Source organism: Haliotis rubra, unplaced genomic scaffold (assembly GCF_003918875.1).
Source record: "Haliotis rubra isolate DU_JTF1 unplaced genomic scaffold, ASM391887v1 Scf35, whole genome shotgun sequence".
In the NCBI taxonomy this organism is placed as follows: Eukaryota; Metazoa; Mollusca; class Gastropoda; order Lepetellida; family Haliotidae; genus Haliotis; species Haliotis rubra.
Window position 1 is genome coordinate 1,407,926 of NW_025767024.1, and position 21,776 is coordinate 1,429,701.

Below are 21,776 nucleotides of genomic sequence, written 5' to 3' on the forward strand. Positions count from 1 at the left end.
AGGGACTCCGATTTTGCAAGTCCTCTTTGAGAAACAAGATTTGTCTGTTGTTTAACGCCGTACTGAGCAATATTTCAGCCTATATGACGGCGACCTGCAAATAATCGAGTATGGACCAGACAATCATGTGATGGACATCATACGCGTCGATCGACGTATTCCGAATACGATGACATGTATCAAACAAGTCAGCGAGCTTGACCACCCGATCCCGTTAGTTGGAGATATACGATCAATCGAAGGAACAACAAAAACATTCTGTTTTAAGATCACAAATGTTTTTATTTCTCGTTGTTTCACAATAAATAAGGAATGGGAAATCGCCACTAAACAACAGTTTGACATATGAAAGACACTTCATGTGCAGGTGAGCGAAATATAACAGCGAATTAAGTCATAAACCTTTCAATGGTTGAATATAAATATTGAGACGTATTTAGATCCAAACCGCTACCAATAAAACACCTTACCCCCAAATACAAACAAAATGAATTATTGATCACATGTTAAAATATTAAACAATTACAGTAGTATATACTAATGTTTACATATTCATAAGCATTAAGTAACATCCTAATTTTTTACAATTATTAATATTCTTGTTACCCGGATATTTTGAAATTTTCGTTAATTTTAACCTTTGAAAAGTTTAGACAAACTATGACATGACTAGGGTTTCTGATAGCAAATTGACGTCGACATGATATTTATCATCTGCTGCCTTTTTTGTACATATGAGATTCATTGACACGAAACAGGTGACATGTACAAGTGCGTATTTCATCGTATATCAAAGTATGTGGTGCTGTACACGAACAAATAATTGAATAAATTCAAAACTTCAAAAATATTGCAACGAAATTGTAATATCGTTTCGTGGCTCTAATATGATAAATGAGAAATCTCGTTGTGAGGATTCTGGTGTTGATGAATGTTGGTAGAGTATTATAACAGTTATAAATAACGTCATCAAATGACTGTGAAGAATATACCTTTGTCCATAATGGCGTTTTGTTCATTCCTTTTTCTTTGAACGAAATATATACAATCAAATTAATATGTCCATGAATTTCTCAGATCAAGAGATTAAAACTCCCCACGTGACTGTTTAAATAACAAGGTATTGATCTCATCTATACAAAGGTTTTTCAAACCAAAACGCTTCGCCGATTTCATCGAATATTTTAACAAATAGTTCTTATTACTATATGCGCACTTCGTGCATAATATGTTCAATAATATTTCTGGTATATATGCATTAAAATGTATTTTACATAATTTTAATACTTCTACTACTACAAAACATGAACAATGGAATTAAGTCAATGTTCAATTCAGCTGTGCAACAGTTTGCTGCGCTGATTTTCTTTTAATAAACGTGACACAGAAAAGAATACCTCTTTTGCTAAGAGTTGGAAAAAATGACAATCAACAATGTTGATCTATGAAAAGAAAAGACATGTGCAAACGCTTGGAAGCGCAGCGGGGAGCGATGTGTCAATCATTCTACATCCTGGGATGAAAGTTACATAGGTATAAACATGTTGAAATGTAATCAATTGCGAAATGAATATGATATATACCGAGCTACCAGGACAAGACTTTCACAACTTTACCCGTTTTACAAGACAAAATAGATCACTCACAAGCAAATGAACGATATACCATTGAAATGCACAACCCCTTGTAAAGATCAGCTTCGACTTCAGTTCTTGGATGATTTACCACACATCTGTCAAATTGACGATGGTGTCAATTACAACGTCGGTTTCACAAGTTTATCATATGGAATTCTTGGGCCTGGTTGTAAAAGTCATTAAAGGGATTGTTTATTTCGGAGTTATAATTGTCCATGTATCCGTTACACATGTTCGGGGCCTGTGCGTTACAGGAGCTGCTGCTTTGGTACTCTTGTACATTGCATGCTGGGGTGAAATTGGCATACATCTGTGTCGATTGCAGATGAGGCCTCTGCTCACTCGGCTGATTGGCAGCTGACGGGTAGCTCGCCATGTAATCACTATCATAAAGCGTATTGGCTGAATGTGAGTCTATTGAAGAATTCTGCTGGGGATATGCAGTCGATTTCTCGCCATAGCCGGCATTATAATTCAGATTGCCAGTTCTATTACTCGCGCTTCTAGCGTAGAACCCATTACTGTAGCCCATGCTTGACGCTTGACTCTGCCTATTCAAACTTCCCCGTGCGGCAAAATTCACCTCGTATTGATAGTGGTAATTCAAATTGTCATCTTTGAAGCCGTTTTGGGTAAAGCCTGCTTCGCTGTTGTTTCTGGGTCTGTATGGGAATGTGGGCTGAGCATCCCGAGTAGGGCGGTCGGAGGTTTGACCTTGTCCTTGAGGTATCGGGTACTGAGGAGGGGGTGGCATCCCCGGGGCTGCTCCCTCCGTCCCTCGGGGGGTATCGGCGCTACCACAGTCACCGTGACCAAATCCGGGGTATCGCTGACCGGGAAAGCCGGTCAATGTGTTCGGACTAAACTGTTTCGAATTAGAAGCCTGTCGCTGATACGCGATCTGATCGGATACCTGATACCGCGGGTCTTGGGTACACACATTCACTGCAGAATACCCTGATGGACATTGAGGCTGACCTTGAGTAAAAGGATTGCTGACCTCAAATCTTGGCTTTGTCGTTGGGTAGTCTCCTTGCAGAGAGGCTGCGTCGTTCATGACTGCGCCGTGAGAGACGGCAACGTCTGTGGGGTATCCGTCCTGTTCTGATTTGTGGGCTGCAAACGGATTATGCAATCCAGGTTGTTCGCCTGGGCTTGGAGATGACCCTTTGACGTCTTGTGAGGGAACTCGCTGATGAGTTTGGTTTGGGGAGATTGAAGCTTGTATCTGCTGAGGGACACTACCAGTGGACAAAGCCGGACTTGTAGCGCTGCGCAGACTGTCTGGTGAGCAGAGTCCAGAGTCTGCCGATGAACTCAAACTTCTTGTCGTCTGCGGACTTGTCGTCTGCCGATCGCCATTCTCTTTCACTTCCGGTTCAATGGGCTCCGTTTTCGTTTGGGAGTGCGAGTTCTCACTGAGCATTGTCTCTTTAAAAACGAATCTTTACACATCAACGAGCTTTCATTGTGAGCAAAGACATTGTCTTTCAATTGAAAGCCGTTCCTGGCTTCTCGCTTAAAGCCGTCTGCTTCAGCAATTTCCTTTATCTCGCTGCGGTCCGAATCGGACTCCATGCCGTCTTTATCATCCAGCCTATCGTTGCTATCTCCCAGAGATCCTGGACTCCCAATCTCCCGATCCACACGACTGCCAACGTTTTTGATATCATACTCCGCTTTCTGTCGCTGGGACTGAGTCTGACGTTTGTACTTCATCCGTCTGTTCTGAAACCAGACTTTGACTTGTCGCTCTGTAAGGTCGAGTGAAGCTGCTATCTCGATCCTTCGCGGCCTGCAAAGATACTTGTTGAAGTGAAATTCCTTCTCGAGTTCCAACAGTTGGGTGTTCGTATACGCCGTCCGCAGCCTCCTCGACGTGCTGGAGTTGCCGTTACTGCCGACGGAGTTTGGGCTGAACCCTGAAATGAATATATATAAGTATTATTTCAATGTAAACTTCACATCATTCAAAACCAGCTACTAAAAATCTAGCTCCCTGTATACAAGAGGTAGCCCATTCAATATGTCATAACAGTCCTTTTACACATCTATACTATCTCATAGGCTGCTTAGAAGGTTTTGCATTAGACTAATGCTTAGTCTCTGAATATATATAATTTTGATAGTAACAAACAAGCCCATTTAAATTGAAAAGGAGCCCCAGGGAGACCAGAGATTGAACCTGAGGAAATCTAGACTTGCTTTATTTAAGGCTTTAGCACTGCAGAGAGGGCTTGGCAGTAGGAAAATAATGTGGTTCAGGGACTGTGAGACAGACTAGTGTTGCATCAATACACGCAGGACTGACTTGCTATTTCAACATCTTTTTATTTTCAGATATATCATTTCATATTGATCAGATATTGGTCTAGTGGACAGATCATCTGAACGGAGAGTGGAAGGTCGGGGTTCGATTCTCGGCTGCATCAAATCAAAGGACTTGAGGTGTTTCTAATTGTTACCCTGTGATGCGCTTGATCTTAAGGAGATGTAACTTGTAGTCGTGGACGCGGAGCTAGTATATTGTGTCTGAGCTGCAGTGAGTGAGTGAGTATGGTTTTACGCCGCGTTTAGCAATATTCCAACAATATCACGGAGAGGGACACCACAAATGGACTTTGTGCCCATGCAGGGAATCGAACCCGACTCTTCAGCGTTACAAGCGGGCGCTTAAACCATTAGGCTACCCCACCGCCCCACGCTGAGCTGGGTATTAGTGGGTATGGAATCCCAATGTCCTAGCACTATGAAAGTGACATTGATCCTGACAAGGACAAGCGACAACGCACACGTGCATGCATGTCGCAGCATACAGGCAGTAACCTTGAACATCGCATTAAACTCGTTTCACCTCGCCTTATCGTGATTAATGTGACAGTAGAAAGCATATCCTTACGCCGTAACTCCCAGATGTGGTATAGAGGGACACATTATGCACACTGTACACATAAAATCACTCGCTCTGACAAACATCAGAGTTACGAGGCGTGTACCTGTGTTGTACCACGGCGTGAAAGTTATGATATTAATAATGATATTAACATATCAGGCGTGATTTAATATCTACACTGCTGTGCAAACCTTTCATTCCTTGGGACATGATGTCTGAATGCCATAAAAATATAATGTATAATTTTATTTCACGTTGCCACCAACACAACTATGCTAATTGTGTTACACCGTCCGATTGCGAGTCTTTTATATATTTTACACAATAACTTTTATGTTATATTATGTTAATTAGGGCAATAAAACAAGGCTTTTCATCCTTCAGAGGAAATGCGCTGAAATTTCAACTTGATTTTGTTTAGTGGTTGTTATGAAATACTGCGGATTGCACATGTTATGGGGTTTTTCAGACTTGGTTTGGCGTCCATAACTGTAAATATAAAACACCGACACTGGTGAATAACTAATCTCGATTATCAGTAAATCACGGCGAGTTTTCATCCAGTATCGAGATTTTCATTCACCCACATGGGAATTTCAGACAAAGTTCGGAACCCAATTGATTGTGCCAAAAAGGACGGGTGCAATAAAATATAAATATTTAAACCGTATTAACATAATGCATTAACGTGTGGAATTGTATTTGGGAAGAAAGACCAGTTGTTGATTTCAATAATTTAGCAACACGCCTGACAGTATGGGGTTTTATGTTACAGCTGTCAAATCACCGAGGCTCAGGATGATATAGACATGCAATGGACATGCAATGAACATGCAATGAGCATACACTGAGCATGCAATAGACATGCAATGAACATGAAACGAATATGAAATGACATTGCAACACTCTGTATTTACGAAGAATGGTTCCTATTCCGCAAAGCGATTGTAGTACAAAGATGATCTTAACGTCCATACCTCAAAATAGACTTACGAGTGTCGCAGAGATACGATCGCTTCGTGGAAGGGTCCCCTACTTCGATGAGTTTTGACATGCCAGTGCCACTCACTGCCTTCAGAAATAGGACTTAGCTACCACACGTTTTTACATACATTAGTAACCAAGAAATCATATTCCATGTTCCTGGAACCGTATTTCACTTTCAAAATGTTTATCTGCAACAAAACCCCTTCTATCTGAAATAAAGCCTGACCTGGTTATATCGAACTTTATTATCTTGATACTATCGTTTACGACGACATCGTTATCATGATTTACAGCGACGAAACGCCTTTTTCGAACAACGGATAATGACATATCCGTTGGTCTCAATGGTTTCAGGTTAAAGATGTTTGACTACGTATTCATATGTTAATGTCACAATAAAATATGGCCTCCAGTCATCTTAACGGCGTACGGAGGGCCCAGTCATCGAAGGCCCAGAAATTTGCTGTTCAAAGTTACCTCCCTTGGGTACATCAGGAACCTAGGATTACATTTTCAAAGTCCGATTCCTAAGACTATTTTTTAGTTTGACAGCACCGCATCATGTGTGTGTGTGTGTGTGTTCATCGAAGAGCTAAACGACTGAGACCTGCATAGCATCGATCTTATCTCCCACATTAACCTGTCATATCGTAATATAAGAGGAATACCGTTGAATGAGCCGTTAATCAAAACTCTTAACGTTTTAGACACTTTGTTATATAATTGTGATAAAAATTCGATACGATCGAAAAGTTAAATTTTCAAATCTTACCAATTGTTATTCGACAATGCTGTAACGTATAGTAAATGAGACGGTCTAACTAACACCTGAATTGACAATAAATTATGTTCCCAATGATCCGGTCACAGGACAGGGGGAATAGCCAGTGATAGAGAAGTGACAAGGGGCATTTCTTGACAGAACGTGGGGATTTGCCGATTGAAACCATCAGAGTTCTAAGGTTCCAAGCTTAATCACTTATGAATCTCACTGACTCCCGCGAGGATTTACAGAGATACTCGCTCATCAATAGGCTTTTAGTGAAATTTCTTGTCAGAAATAATTTTCAAGCTTGACTACTCGTTTTAATCATTAATCTGGTCAGGAGAAGAACGTGGAATAAAAATTGTCTTTGGTAATTGGTGTTGAGGGGAGTTTTATTACCGCACGCTTGTACTTGAATTAATCTAATTAGCAGATGCAGCGGAGATAATCCGCTTGAAGTTGATTTACGTGTGACTGCGTTTAGGGGGATATGAAGACCAGTGTCTAAGTCATATGTGTGTGTTGTAAGTATTGTAAATTTACATAATTATTAATCAGTTTATGAAGAAATACCACACTATATATCTTTTGTAATGTATGAGACAATTTGACTGGATTAACGTGTTGTTGTCTTGACAGTGTAGTGTGTGTGACATTTTGTTATTGTGTGTTAATAATCTGATAACATTTGGCAATTAATACTGCTATTATGTCTTCTCCTGCGACACCTGCTACTGCTGCTACTACTGCTGTTACTGTTGCTGCTTTTGTTACAAATTTTATTGCTACTGCTATTGCTGATGCTACTACTGCTGTTACTGTTGCTGCTATTACTACAAACTTTATTGCTACTGCTATTGCTGATGCTACTACTACTGTTAATGCTGCTGCTGCTGTTTGCTGCAGCTCTTAGTGCTACTACTACGCAATGATACTACTACTGTTACTGCTGTTAGTGAGTATGGTTTTACGCCGCTTTTAGCAATATTCCAGCAACATCACGGCGGGGGACACCCGAAATGGGCATCACACACTGTACCCATGTGGGGAATCGAACCAGGGTCTTTGGCGTGACGAGCAAACGCTTTAACCACTAGGCCACCCCACCGCCCTGTTACTTCTGTGACGATTGCTACTACACCTACTGCTGCTAAGGCTACTGCTGATGCTGCTGTTACTACTGTTACTGCTGCTACATCTGTAACTGTTACTGCTACTACCAATACTGCTGCTACTATTTGTCACTACTATTACATCTACAGCCACAACCTCTTCAACTACTACTACTACTACTACTACTACTACTACCAACACCACCAATAACTACCTCTCCTCTACAACTTCAACCACTTCAACACAGCCAAAACTCTTCAACTACTACAACTACTACTACTACTACTACTATTACTACCAACACCACCAATAACTACCTCTCCTCTACAACTTCAACCACTTCAACACAGCCACAACCTCTTCGACTACTACAACTACTACTACTACTACTACTACTACTACTACTACTACTACTACTACTACTACCAACACCACCAATAACTACCTCTCCTCTACAACTTCAACCACTTCAACACAGCCACAACGTCTTCAACTACTACTACTACTACTACTACTACTACTACTACTACCAACAACACCAATAACTACCTCTCCTCTACAACTTCAACCACTTCAACACAGCTACAACGTCTTCAACTACTACTACTACTACTACTACCAACAACACCAATAACTACCTCTCCTCTACAACTTCAACCACTTCAACACAGCTACAACGTCTTCTACTAACTACTACTACTACTACTACCAACAACACCAATAACTACCTCTCCTCTACAACTTCAACCACTTCAACACAGCTACAACGTCTTCAACTGTAATACGTTTAAACCTTAGCCATTTAATACTTCACAGTACAATTTGTAAGTAAATATGCAAGCATGACAACTGTATTCTCGTCCACACAAACTGCGTATTATTACATTATCAAACTTTTAGTATACAATGTAATAGATCCATGTCCATAGCCCAGCGACATTGACAAATATGCTGTCTCACTGTCGACTTGGTACCCGTCGATCGTTAACGTACGTTTATTATGACCGGTGCAACGTGTGTGTTATGTTCAGTTGCGAGCGTGAACTGCCTAATCTGAAATACGCGCCTGTCAATCAATTAACCAATATGAAACCCCAAGACATTCAACACTGACGGTAACAACATACATTTTGGTCTCGCGTTGATACAAGTCATTTTAAAACAGATCCATTCGTAGATGGGCAGACAAGATTTAGAGAAGAATAAATTTAAAAACACACGGACAGAACTCATGAGTGACTCCGGACACTGACCAGTGGTCAAGATATTGTACGTATCGATCTAAGCTACCGGAGAGGAATGTATCAACGGACAATGCCTCAACGGCAGGGACTGAAACTCGAGACCTGCCATCGTGTTTGTATACTATCATATATACCCCGGGATTACCCTTGTAATGTCAACCCGCAGACCACGTCCTTCTTTTGTTTGGCAAAGAACACAATACTTATTCGAGGTGTGGAAAGAAGATGATTCTGCGAATTTATAGGCTATTTCATATGTGGTTGCTTGTTGAATGAAAGATGATATTTCTCATAGAACCGAAACATTATAATATTCACATAACTCGAAACACAATGATTGTCTTGAATAAATGTTTATTTATGATGAAATTATTATTTTTGTGCTGTAATTATGTGCAGGTTTCAGCGATATGATATAAATATATTAGCAATACTTTAGGAAATACTTCGCCAAATTGGAAATTATTGAAACTTATTGGCTAATGTATGCACACTTTCGTTAACATATTCAGTACATATCTGTTCAAGGTGTTCCTACCCGATACAAGACATCGATTTCCGATTCTCAAATATGTCTTGGTGTTTTCTGGTGAATTCATAAATATATTGACACATATTTTCATATATTTATGACGTTAATACAACTGTGTTAGCAACAACTAGCGGCTATCCCCCCAACTGTTTGCATACATATGAGATATGTTATATGTACGGGGACTTCAATATCGACAATCCTCAGTTTCAGTCTGTGAAGGTGATTACAGCGAAGACGCAAAGCAATTTACACCCTTTCATTTCGTCATGTGATAGGATATTTGTATGTCAGTTTCAAGGATTCCGTGTCGATTTCAAATAAACAACGGTTGATGTGTGTGAGGAAATGGGGATCTCCCGGGAGCTGTTTTGGGTATCTGTCGAAAGAGAAATAAACCTTACTATGAGAGTATTTTCCCAGTCGATGTTGTGATGCCCAGACCGAAGGCTAATCACTGCGCTTTTGACACGTGTGAAAATTGTCTCACCCACATCAACGGTCGATCTGGGCTCGGAGTATTTTTGAACACACAGACGCTAAACACAGTTGTATTTTTTTTAAAGTTTTAATTATTATACTTATTATTCCGTGTAAATATTATTATTGGTCTTCATATTCGTATGGGCGAGCCGATACCCCATACCAAAGACTGCCTATGGTTGATATCAAAATTGTATTATATCAAAATAGCTAAACACAGTTGTATTTTTTTAAAAAGATTTAATTATTATACTTATTATTCCTTGTAAATATTATTATTGGTCTTCATTTTCGTATGGGCGAGCTGATACCACATACCAACGACTGCCTATGGTTGATATCAAAATTGTATTATATCAAAATATATTCATGTTCTATATCATTTTGTATGATTTGTGAGAATAAAATCCTGTTCTGTTCTAATATCTTATCACGTTTTCAAATATTCGTATAAATATTACTATGTATTCTCAGTAGTAAATCTGAAGATATGAATAATATTTTTCATTATAAACGAATCGATATGTTTCGTTTCACTGATACGTCACAAACAAAAAGTAAACAACGCATAACACTCATCTTATTTCGAGATACACATAAATGTATCATGTATTGTCTATTTTATATTTGCTATCTGATGCATGATGCACTATACCAGCCCATACTTATCAACAAGGTGTCGCCTCTCATATCGAGAAATCTATATGAATATCACTATGTATTTTCAAATTCGCATCCATTATCTGCTTCAACAATCAATACGTGAACTGCATGGACTAATGTGGTCATCGGTATTGCAGTGATCATCTGTAAATCCGACTGCTATAAATGTAGGTTGTCTGTGTGATGGGAACGCCATTACCAAAGCTGATGATGCTAATGTGAAATTGTGTAGTTTGTTGTATGTTTGGTTGCTTATAGTTCTAGAAGTGTCAAAGGAAATTTAATTCAGCTACCTGTATATATTTGCCTATTGAACAGTACTAACGGAGCTTTTTCCGATCCGGTCATACGTGTCAGGGAAACAACCGATCAGTGTTTCGTTAAGTGAATGATGTTTGATGTAGTGGGTGATCTTTAACGTCATCATGTAGTAGATCATACAGCTGTAGAAATAGGGATTGGGGGCATCACTGTAGTAGTGGGAGTAGTTGTAGTACTACTAGTACTACGGGCCGACACACCAACGTGCCCTTGTGTTTTAATTGTAATGAGTGCGTTGAGGATGAATGTCATGTAATGTCCAATTCTTTTCGTCAAATGGGAAGAAATATGTTATGATTTTAAATGTTTGCGTGATAGTGACAAGTTTAGATTCATCATGTCCGACCTTTTTAGCAGCCAAAACCTGCAAACTTTTATTGGGAAAACGGCAAAGTATTTTATATCATGATGGGTAGTTTTTCTTTTAGAATGTCGAATGTGTAGTGTGTATTTAACCATTATTGCTTTTTTAATACCTTGTATTAATTAAACTGTATTTTACATTGTACATATAGTCTCTCGTAACCCTCAATGGGTGGCTCGTACAGGATAGTTTGTTTTAATCACTTATCAATTGTTTTATATTGTAAATACGAGGTGAGACTTTAAAATATCTGTCTGTCTGTCTGTCAGTATGCAGTGCAGTTGATGTGGTAGGTGTAGGCGGGCCTGTGTTTTGGCTTGTGTGAGTTCTATAGTGTGGTGGTGTTACTCCAGAACCATACATAACTGCTATACTGCCCAGATGGCACCGTAGTGTTATAGGTAAACTTCGCTGGGGTACACTTCCATTAGAAATAGGACGTGGTAGATTTTCTCGTCCTGCGACGCCACTTGCAGACAGGCTTTGTCGTCACTGTAGAAGTCCATTTCTTAGTTAGCTGTCTTTATTATTCTGATCTTCGGTATGATCTGTTTAGAAAAACTAGTATCTTATACCCAAATTTTGCTCAGTTATCAAACACTGAACAAGCTACACTCCTCTTACAAACAGAAATTATTGTTAATCCACTGGCCGCTTTAGTTAGCCGTATGTACCGGCGTAAGCTATCATCCCTATAAAGTTTCTTCTTTTTCCTTAGGTCTTTCATATGTGTGATACTCCTTAATGTTTTAATCTTATATTTTATACATTTTATGCACATATTGTCTAGTGTGTCTCATTGGCCATCTGGCCTGGTGTCTGTATTTTTCTATGTTTTTTTACCGTGGCCATTTTTGACATCTACATTCACGTGACACATAAATAAACTATTTTGTCTGTCTGTCTGTCTGTCTGTCTGTCTGTCTGTATATGGTAGTTAATCGTACCATTGTAGCGGTAGGTGTAGAAGTACAATAGTGGTGGTCTATGGTAGTATTTGTAGTAAACATTGATGTTGTAGTTTTAGGTGTGCTTGTGGTAGTCGTGGTGGTTGTAGAAGCTGTTGTAGTAGTAACTGCAATAGTATCATGTGGACTTTTATTATTAATATCAGTATTGGTTGTAGAGTAATTATAACTGTAGTCGTCTTTTCATATAATAGTTGTAGAGGGTGTTATAGTAGCAATAGTAGTAGTAGTAGTAGTAGCAGCAGCAGCAGCAGTAGTAGTAGTAGTAGTAGCAGCAGCAGCAGTAGTAGTAGTAGTAGTAGTAGCAGCAGCAGTAGTAGTAGTAGTAGCAGCAGCAGCAGTAGTAGTAGTAGTAGTAGTAGTAGTGGTTGGAGTAGTCGTTCATTTAATAGCAGTAGTCGTTCATTTAATAGCTGTAGAGACTGTGATAATAGCAAAAGTAGTAGTAGTAGTAGTAGCAACAACAGTAGTAGTAGTAGTGGTGGTGCTTGTGGTAGTTGTAGCAGCCCCAGTATAGTAGCACTATATAAAACATTTACATATATAAGCAATAGAAAATGCAGTAATACTAGCAGAAGTAGGAGGAGGAGTGGTAGCAGAAGTAGTAGTAGTACTAGTAGTAGCAGTAGTAGTAGCTGCAACAGCAGTAGTAGTAGTAGTAGTAGTAGTAGCAGTAGCAGTAGAAGTATTAGCAGCAACAGCAGCAGTAGTAGAAGTAGTTGTTGTAGTAGTAGTAGTTGTTGTAGTAGTAGTAGTTATTGTTGTCGTAGTAGTAGTAGTTGTTGTCGTAGTAGTAGTAGTTGTTGTTGTTGTAGTAGTAGTAGTAGTAGTTATTGTAGTAATAGTAGTTGTTGTTGTCGTAGTAATAGTTGTTGTTGTTGTAGTAGTTCTTGTTGTAGTAGTAGTAGTAGCAGCAGTAGTAACAGTGGCATAGCAGCAGCAACAGAAGGGGCAGTGGAAATAGTAGCAGGCGTTGTATCCATAGCTGGAGTAGCAGTAGCAACAGCTGTAGTAGTTGCAGGAAGAGTATCTGTAGCAGTTGTGGTAGCAGTAGTAGCAGAGGTAGTGGCAGTAGTAGTAGTAGTAGTTGTAGTAGAAGTAGTAGTAGTAGTAGTGGTAGTGGTAGTGGTAGTGGTAGTGGTAGTGGTAGTAGTGGTGGTAGTAGTAGTAGTGGTAGTGGTAGTGGTAGTGGTAGTGGTAGTGGTAGTAGTAGTAGTAGTAGTAGTAGTAGTACAGATCAATTCCTCATTAGCATTATAAGCACAGTCTGCTGCACCAACAGCCCAATACAACTACAACAGCTTGTACACATATAACAATCTGACGCCACATTGCAAGGCTGCATCTCTCGCCTCCAGCCCATATGTTTTTTAACACATACTCTCCCCATATGTAATTCTAACATGGATGCTTCGGTGGTAGATACAGCTAGTCATGAATGCGTATGTCATGTAATTCAACACGATGTCACGGTCTAGAGATTACAAGCAGAATATATTTCCGGCACATCCGAACTGTGTTTTCTCTTCAAATATAAAGGGATGTTTTTCCGCTTATCGGATCTCCAATCGACTCTGTCAGGACATAAGTGAAAGATAAAAAAACATAACATATGGATCACATTTCCAGGCTATGTTTTGGTCTGGCTTTGCCAAGTTTGAGAGACGCTGGAAACACTGGTTGTCAGTTGTGGATTCGCCTGATGATATCAGCTATGACACGTTGTTTGTCTAAGAAATATGTGTCGTTTTACATGATACCTCGAGTGGTATATTTCACAATCTCGTTCAGCAGGCATACCACGCTGGAATACAGAGACGGTTGTATAATTGTCTCTTTATTTATTTATCTCTCTGTTTATCAATATTTGCACATAGTGCGGGTGGGGAGTAGGGATAGGAGAGTGTTTCTGATGACCTCTGAGTTAATCCTATAGCCAGTATGGCTTCGGGGAATATGGCCATATTTTAATATCTGAACTTTCGGTTTTAGTATTAGTTTGAGTTTTGACATTTCTCTAACTGTGGTATCAAGCTTATTAACTCTGGTATGTGAAACAGGTCTGTTATTATATATGTACGTTTAATGTTGTACAGGTATTACATGAAACTTGTATGTATGTATATATGTATGTATGTGTGTGTGTGTGTGTGTGTGTGTGTGTGTGTGTGTGTGTGTGGTGTAGTGTGTGTGTATGTATGTGTGTGTGTGTGTGTGTGTGTGTGTATGTGTATGGGGTGGGGTGGGGTGAGTGTGTGTGTGAGGGGGGTGGATGAATGTGAATAATAACCTCTTTGCATTAATAACACAACTCCCTTGCATACATGTAAATTATTACCTGCTTTTAACCCCCACTCCCACTCCCACCCCCACCTACACGCCGGCAATAAAATCTCTCCTTAAACTCTTCCGTATCATTAAAACTCCGATCACGTTAGTATTTCTTGATCAATCCATTTGAAATGTCTAGTATTGTTCGAATAACAAATGAATATGTAACCGACACATGTCGTAAAACGAATTAACAGAAATAACAATAAAACCTAGCGGTTTGGCGCGAGATTTCAAAGCTCTTTCTGTATCTACATGTTACAATAATAAACAATCTGGTGTAAGTGATATGCGATTACGGTACTAGTGTTATGCAACTCAGGGCAGTTGTAAACCAACTCCACTGAATGTAGCGACTACCAATAAATAATCCGCAGTTGTGATACGGTTTATTGCGTGATACCATATTCCACACAACAAGTAACAGGTTGCATTTCCTTTGCAGCCCGCGTACAGATGTGGCACTGTTTATTGCCAAGGAGGTCTATAGATCATTTTGAGAATACAAACATCGTTTAAAGCTGTCTGAATGTGTAACAGGTTTATGAAATTCCATTGATTGTATACAACGTTTATGGCATAGGGTCACTAAACTGATGAATATTACGCCTACGAAAGCATCAAATGTAGGTCAGGTACTATAAACGCTTAATCTTTCATCAGCAGAATGATTTCTCATAAACCGAATTCCTAAACTTTCCCTTGATAATATTAGTGTCTTGGGGAAATATTTTGTGTGGAAAAGCGGTCTATATTTCATCAAGATTATAGAATTTGTTATTTGATATCGTAAAAAGTTACATTTTGCTAAATAGTTTTTTTCGATGTAATTGTAAGAATATTAGCGTGTTATGGTTAAGCAATCTTTACCACAAGATCCTGACAAGTTAAATATTTACCACATATATCAAGTGTCCTTAACTGTAGCAATATACTGAGGTCATTGACATGACTATTTCTGCACTGCATACTAATATTTTTATAAAATCGTTGATATGTGAAATTTTCTAAATTTGTATTTCACAAACGTTTTCTGATAGCAATTTACCCAAATCAATAGCAAATAAATGAACAGTTTTGCTGAGTAAACATTGTAAATCTTAAAGTCCGGGGTGTAGTTTTCTATGTAAACATTCCCAAACGGTTCTCAGCAAAATGTATGACTGCCTCACTCGATACCAATCCCATCTTAATTGATCATTTAATCGGCTTAGCGGCTACAGTAGTCGCTCGCGTCCCTGCCCCGACTGCCAACACGGACAAACCCGTTAGGGTTGGAATCCTGTCTCAGAGATATTATTCTACCAATATTTCCACCACCAGTCCCTAAATATAAAAATAAAATAACCGTACTCTTAAATTCCCAATGTTTTGAATCATTAAACTACAGCCCATAAAAATTATAGATATATTTTACGTGTTATTATATTTCAGAATGTATGACTAGTTTTTTTTTCTATTTCTACATATATCACCGTTAATCTTATGGTTGATGTAAGTGCGGTAAGTATGTTTGTGTTCGTTTTTTTATATACAACACGCGTCCTAAATAAAGACATTTGTCTGAAAGCTAAAAAGCTATCAGGCGGAGATGTGCTATCTCTCATGATGATGAACGACAGCAGAGGAACATAAAAATGACAGTTTTATGCGTTGATTTCACCGTCAAAGCCCTTTACAGCCCTACAAGACCGCTTATTGCCGCCACAATTAGCTTAGAACTTTTCAGGCATGTAAATCACAAGTGTAACAAGCGCGTTCTCGGATCTCAGCCCAGTTTTGTGGTCAATCTAATCCTCCCAATGCATAAATCTAAGAAATGAATTTTTTACTGGTGATGATATTTAGATGTTGTGATGTCAAAGGCGATATGTTGTGGTATTCAGTTATGTTTCAAGATTATTCAAAATTTCACCACTTCAGATTTGTAGGGAAAATGCGATTCACAGAACATCCTTTAGGCTAATTTAGCAGTATTTCTCACACAAATTGTAACAAATGTTGTAATATTTACGAAATGTTATTGTTTTAATTCAATTAACATTGATCTAATCAGTTGAGCTGTATATTCCTTACACACTTAACAGAATCAAAAATGCTATCCTAAACAACTGATTAGTATTAGATAAGGATAGTCAATTGTGACAAAAGGCTCTAACGAGAAATATTGCTATCCGTTAAAATTGACCAGTGTGCATAATGAATTTATTTGACAACACATGAAATAGACAGCTATATATGCTTAAATAAGCATGACATCAAAAACTACACTTCCACTTTCCAGCAATCAAGCATTATCGGTGTGTGAAATGTATTTCAATAAGCTTGTAAATAGCTTTCCTCTAATTTGTCACTATTGTGATTGATGGATTGGTTGGGAGGTGTTATTGACATCCCTAGTAATTGACGCACTTGGTTCTCTGTTGCTGGTAGTTGTTTTTGAAATGGAATACCGTCGATACATTTATTTCTAAATAACATATCCAAAAAGATTACAACCTTACCAACCTAAACTAGCACATGTACATAAATATAACACTTTAACCTAAATTCATCTATCGGGACAATTTACGTAGCACGACACAACCTTGACATTAACACGTATATTAGATAACATCGAGGATAAGATATATTCATTGCTAAAACCCCAAAACATTCCATTGCGGAAAAGGGGTAATTCTGTTGGCAGTTTGATTTTAAGAACACGACATTAAGAAAATAGCATAAGGAGAGAACATAAACACTACCAGCCTGACTTTATTAAAAAATATCCTGAGCAGTTGTACGGCACAATCTGCACCATCAACATCAACAACAACGACCTATTACCATCACTTCGGCTTCCAAATATTGGAATACGTTTATCAGTCTCTGACACTCAAGTATGATTCAATAACTAATATAAATATGGGGCAATTTCTCTCTTTGCTTGGCTTATTTCATCCAGTCTTCGCCATAAAGAAAGACATGTAGAGAGGGAGCGATTCTTCAGGCCTGAGATAAAGTGTGTATTGCCGTGTAAACTGCTTAACAGCAATTAAGCACAAATTGTCGGCCATTGATCGTCGAGAAAATTGTCACAAATCCCCCCGAATTGGAGGCTAAGTCCCTTGGCTGTCTTTAAAACGAACGCCATAGTGACTCGACTTGTCAATTTGAGCACAGTGATTTCTTGCTGTTGAGGCTTGTATTAAATAGTCGCCATAGTGATGTTTGGAACCTTTCAGGCGTCCTACCACTTGCATTGTCCACGCAATTTCACACGAGACTTGATCCTGATGGGTGAACGTGGCTTTTACAACCATACAAAGCCACGTTATGAAAATGTTATAATTTTCTTTTCAAGTATTGCTTGTTTACTTTCAAATCACATATATTTATATCTAATCTTTATATTAATGTTATCCAACATCACATTTTCTGAGCTATTTTTAAACAAAACGTGACTTTAAAATATTCAAAAACGTTGGGGAAAGTCTTAGATTCTGTCAAGGGACGGTGCAGTAATATTAGACAACGCTACCCTAGTATTCAGAAACAACATATATCAAAATGAATTTTAGATTTAAATAATAATTCTCGAAACGGGATAATTGTGGATCGTCATAACATCAACCATGTTGCTATTTGTATGTGATTATTTACAAAACTGACCCAACAATTGATCTCGGGTTAAACCGGGTTATTAGCTTGAGGTAAGATTACTAAGTACAAATTAATTAGGGTCGTAAAGTGCTGAAATTCTTATCAGACCCCGGCCCTTTTCCGTCAGCTGCCATACCGCGACCACATTCCAACTGTTTCCTAGATTTATTGCTGTTGTGTAACGCAACATAAACAAATAATCATCATTTAATTCAAGAGATAACAAAAACATCTATCACTCAGCAAAGCGCCTACTAGGAAGGCATTAACAGTGAAATGAGCAAGCAAGCTGTCATAAACTGCTCGTGGCGATGTTCGCGTGAAGGGTTGTAAATTTCCTTGTCCAGCCGCTTGACCAGTGTCCAGAAGAGGAAGAAGAGTGGTTCACCCCACCAGTTCACGATATTTCAATTGAGACAGCTGATAACATCTGTTGATTATCGCGAGATGCCTATTATATGACGTTAATTGTTTAGATCATATGCAGATAGAAGTGTCATCTATTTCATGTACATTTCAGTGTGGATTGATTTGGATGGATATTGATTACGCTTATCTGAACATCATGTGCAGTGACGTGAAATGATATTTCATGTAACTTATATCTCCAATGTGCCATTATCATAATATTTGTTATCACAGTTTAATGTATTTATGCTATTTTGTATAATAGCATGCATAATGAGTTGAAATGTTGAATCAACGACAGACACATATCTTCACCGTAATTATCGCATAACCATAATTTCTTGAATATGGAAGTTTTTAGTTAACGACCAGCAGCTGTTGTTGTATGGGAAATAGACACTACTAAATCAAACAAACAGTACCGTTAACCAGACCATCCCTATTAGATTATGATAATAAGAAATAGACATCGCTTCAGTCACAACATTAGACTGTAAACCGTTATGCTTTCTTCCATTAATTATGACTGACATCTTTTTATATGTAATATAAATACATAAATGTCTTAAATTTAATATAATAACATTTACTTTTGCCTTAAAGTAAACAGACAAATGCATTCTCATTTTGATAACCTTCACTCATATGTTTGGGATGAAAATTAAGATCTTCATCTAACAGTTCGCTACCATAAGGCGAGGATGACAGAAACTTAATAAATCCTCCAAAATGTATAATTGTCAAAGCTGGTTTCATATTTAAAATATAGAAATGGATCAATCTATTATTGACTTGGGAGCAAATTAAACATCATTTGTCATTACTTGCCCTGAGCTGCATCACTTACACATAATCCATCTTTGCAGAAGTGAATGATAATATAATGTTATTAATCACTCTCCTATTAAAATACATATCTTATCTATGATGAGTCATCGTCTTTTGGAATCTGTTTACGATAATATATCTGCAGGTTTTTAAGAAAAAACACATTTGTATCTCTGTTTTCTGTGAATGAGTCAATCAACAATTATTTATATTATGATTAACTTTATGCTTGCTGTCAACCCGTCAAATACTCTGTAGATTACAAATTTCGTTTTACCCTAACGCCAGTCTTCCTTTGATAGATATCTCTCTCTTGAAATATACGTCAAAATATGTTTTATGATTTATGAAAATACATGATTAATGACCGCAGTTCAGTAAAGCAGATTTTTTCACTTCCGCCTCGAGAATGTTAGAGAGCATTGAGTACGTCTCGGCAAGTCTTCTATACATTTGAGAGAGGTTTTTAACAATGAATACCAGTTGAAACCTGAGAGATTTTGTTTAGAAAATCCCTTGTCATTCTTCAGTTAGTTGAATAAATACTCAAATCAGGCTGTACTTGGGAGAACAGGTTTCAATTTCAGCTTGTGACAGACGATTAGCTCCGATTGCTCATATCACAGCCTATATATCACCACCATCACATCAAGTCTGTGAATGAAATAAGACTATCGACGGTAGCCACATGTATACTTGTGGGACATTTAAAAATATTTATTTGAATGTAAGACATTAAGCTGTCTTATTGCTGGGAGATCATTGGAAAGAAATGTTGAATGAAATAACCAATATATCCTGCCCATTCACCAATTCATGTAACAAGTTTAGAGATTCAATAACTTAACAAAATAAGCATTGTGATCGAAACGGATTTCTGTGTTTACTGAGGGTTTTAGTTAGTGATTCTCGAATGAATTCTCTCTATACTCGAACCTTTTAATACCGGAGAGGTATGTTGTGTTTGAATGACAGATTCAAAAGATGTCAATGTCTAGCTAAATATCTGTCATGGGACAATTTCTGTACGATTCGATATGGACATATTGAAATGCATGACAGCCATATTTAAACCTATACACAACAAAAAAGTGTAAAATCTATGCTAAAAACACAATATAGGTTTTTTCATAACAAGTCATCATTACAAACATTTATGTTCTAAAATGCAAATCAACTGTCACAGCACGTACCTGGATCATTCGATGAGCTCCCTGTATTTTTCCGGACATTTTTCTTCTCCTTCATCCAAGCGAACTCTGGTATCTTTCCCGCGATACAAGGCCCGTCTGGTAGCCCATGGGTGCTGCCAAGACCCTCAACCCCTTCTTGAAGTGGGTGCATATTGTTGTAGGACTGACAATACCGCATGTTTGCCTCGGAAATGATTGATGACGGGAGGGAATCGCTGATATGCGATACTCCACTCATAAACCCCAGTCCTTGTTGATTATATAAATATCCACTCTCGTGGTCCGTTTCCATGTTGAATGTCAAAACACAGACTGGTCAACTCAACTCAAGATTTCAGTTTTCTTATTAAGAAAAGTCCACATCCAGCCATTGATGAGTCTGTGGATGCATTAATACTAAGCTTACACTCAGGCCGAGCCTTCAAGCAATATCCAACGTAGGGAGACACCACGTGACCATGGTCCACCAATCAGCGTCAAGATAACGAATCTTCCCTTCGAGCAGACGAAAAGGGGCCGAACGCACAGTGGTAGTATTCGATCACTAACGGACTCGTTAGGGCATGGGATTACAAGTAACAGAAAAATTTACATTGAAAACTAGGAATTGATTGCGCGAATATATTATTTCGGCACATGCCAGTCGGAATAGCAATATGGCGGATAGTGTCGTCTGCTAGGGCCCCACGCTTCATTAGATCAACACACGGCAATTATAGTCAATAATTTCGTTATTTTTCATCCCTTGTCAGCTTGGCTAACAGCATCACTTCAATTGCGCGACCCCCATATCTTTCAACCGGTAATAAAAAATATCTCAGGCAACCACGCGATCTCTTTTTTCTAACCAGCCATTTAGGTCTGAAGCGCTCGATGAATGAGCGTGTTTTTCAGTAGTCTGCTAAGCAGAATCTCAAGTGAGATAAAATCGTCCTGCTTGTCTAGTATACTCAGTCCGCGCCTGGTGGCATCATATGAACCAGGCCGGGAATACAAGATTGGAACAAAGCTCACAGTCTGCTTGTAGGACGTAGAATTATAACTCAGCCATGCTCGAGTTTTAAACGAGTGAGTATATTTCATACCGGTGTCTATTTTTCATTAATGCACGTTCCTGGCCCTGCCCAAACACGTACGGTATTTTGTTATCGATCTTTGAAATACCCGACCTGATCCTCTCAATGAAATGTTAGTCATATGGGGAGATTTGTGTCTGTTTGGGGGCGGGGGAGTTGTGGTTTTCGCGAAATAACGTCTTTGTTTGGGCTACCTGCTCAAAGACCAGTTTAGCCGACTGTGAACAAGCCAGCCCATCCGACAATACTGGCGTCTAGGCCCACGTCCGTCGCCCCTAACACAGGTGTGAGCATTTTGCTATCCCCCTTCAAGCAGAAGATAGC

The 21,776-nt window shown here is 38.6% G+C and overlaps 1 protein-coding gene across 1 annotated transcript; it reads right to left on the reverse strand.

The window, feature by feature from the left end:
- Positions 1-268: 268 nt before the first annotated feature.
- On the reverse strand, positions 269-20,754 carry LOC124284973 (homeotic protein proboscipedia-like). The gene is given in 3 exon segments (XM_046721101.1): positions 269-3,050; positions 3,053-3,559; positions 20,377-20,754. Coding segments are annotated over 3 exon segments (2,079 nt in total). The 5' UTR covers positions 20,669-20,754; the 3' UTR covers positions 269-1,770.
- Positions 20,755-21,776: the final 1,022 nt, after the last annotated feature.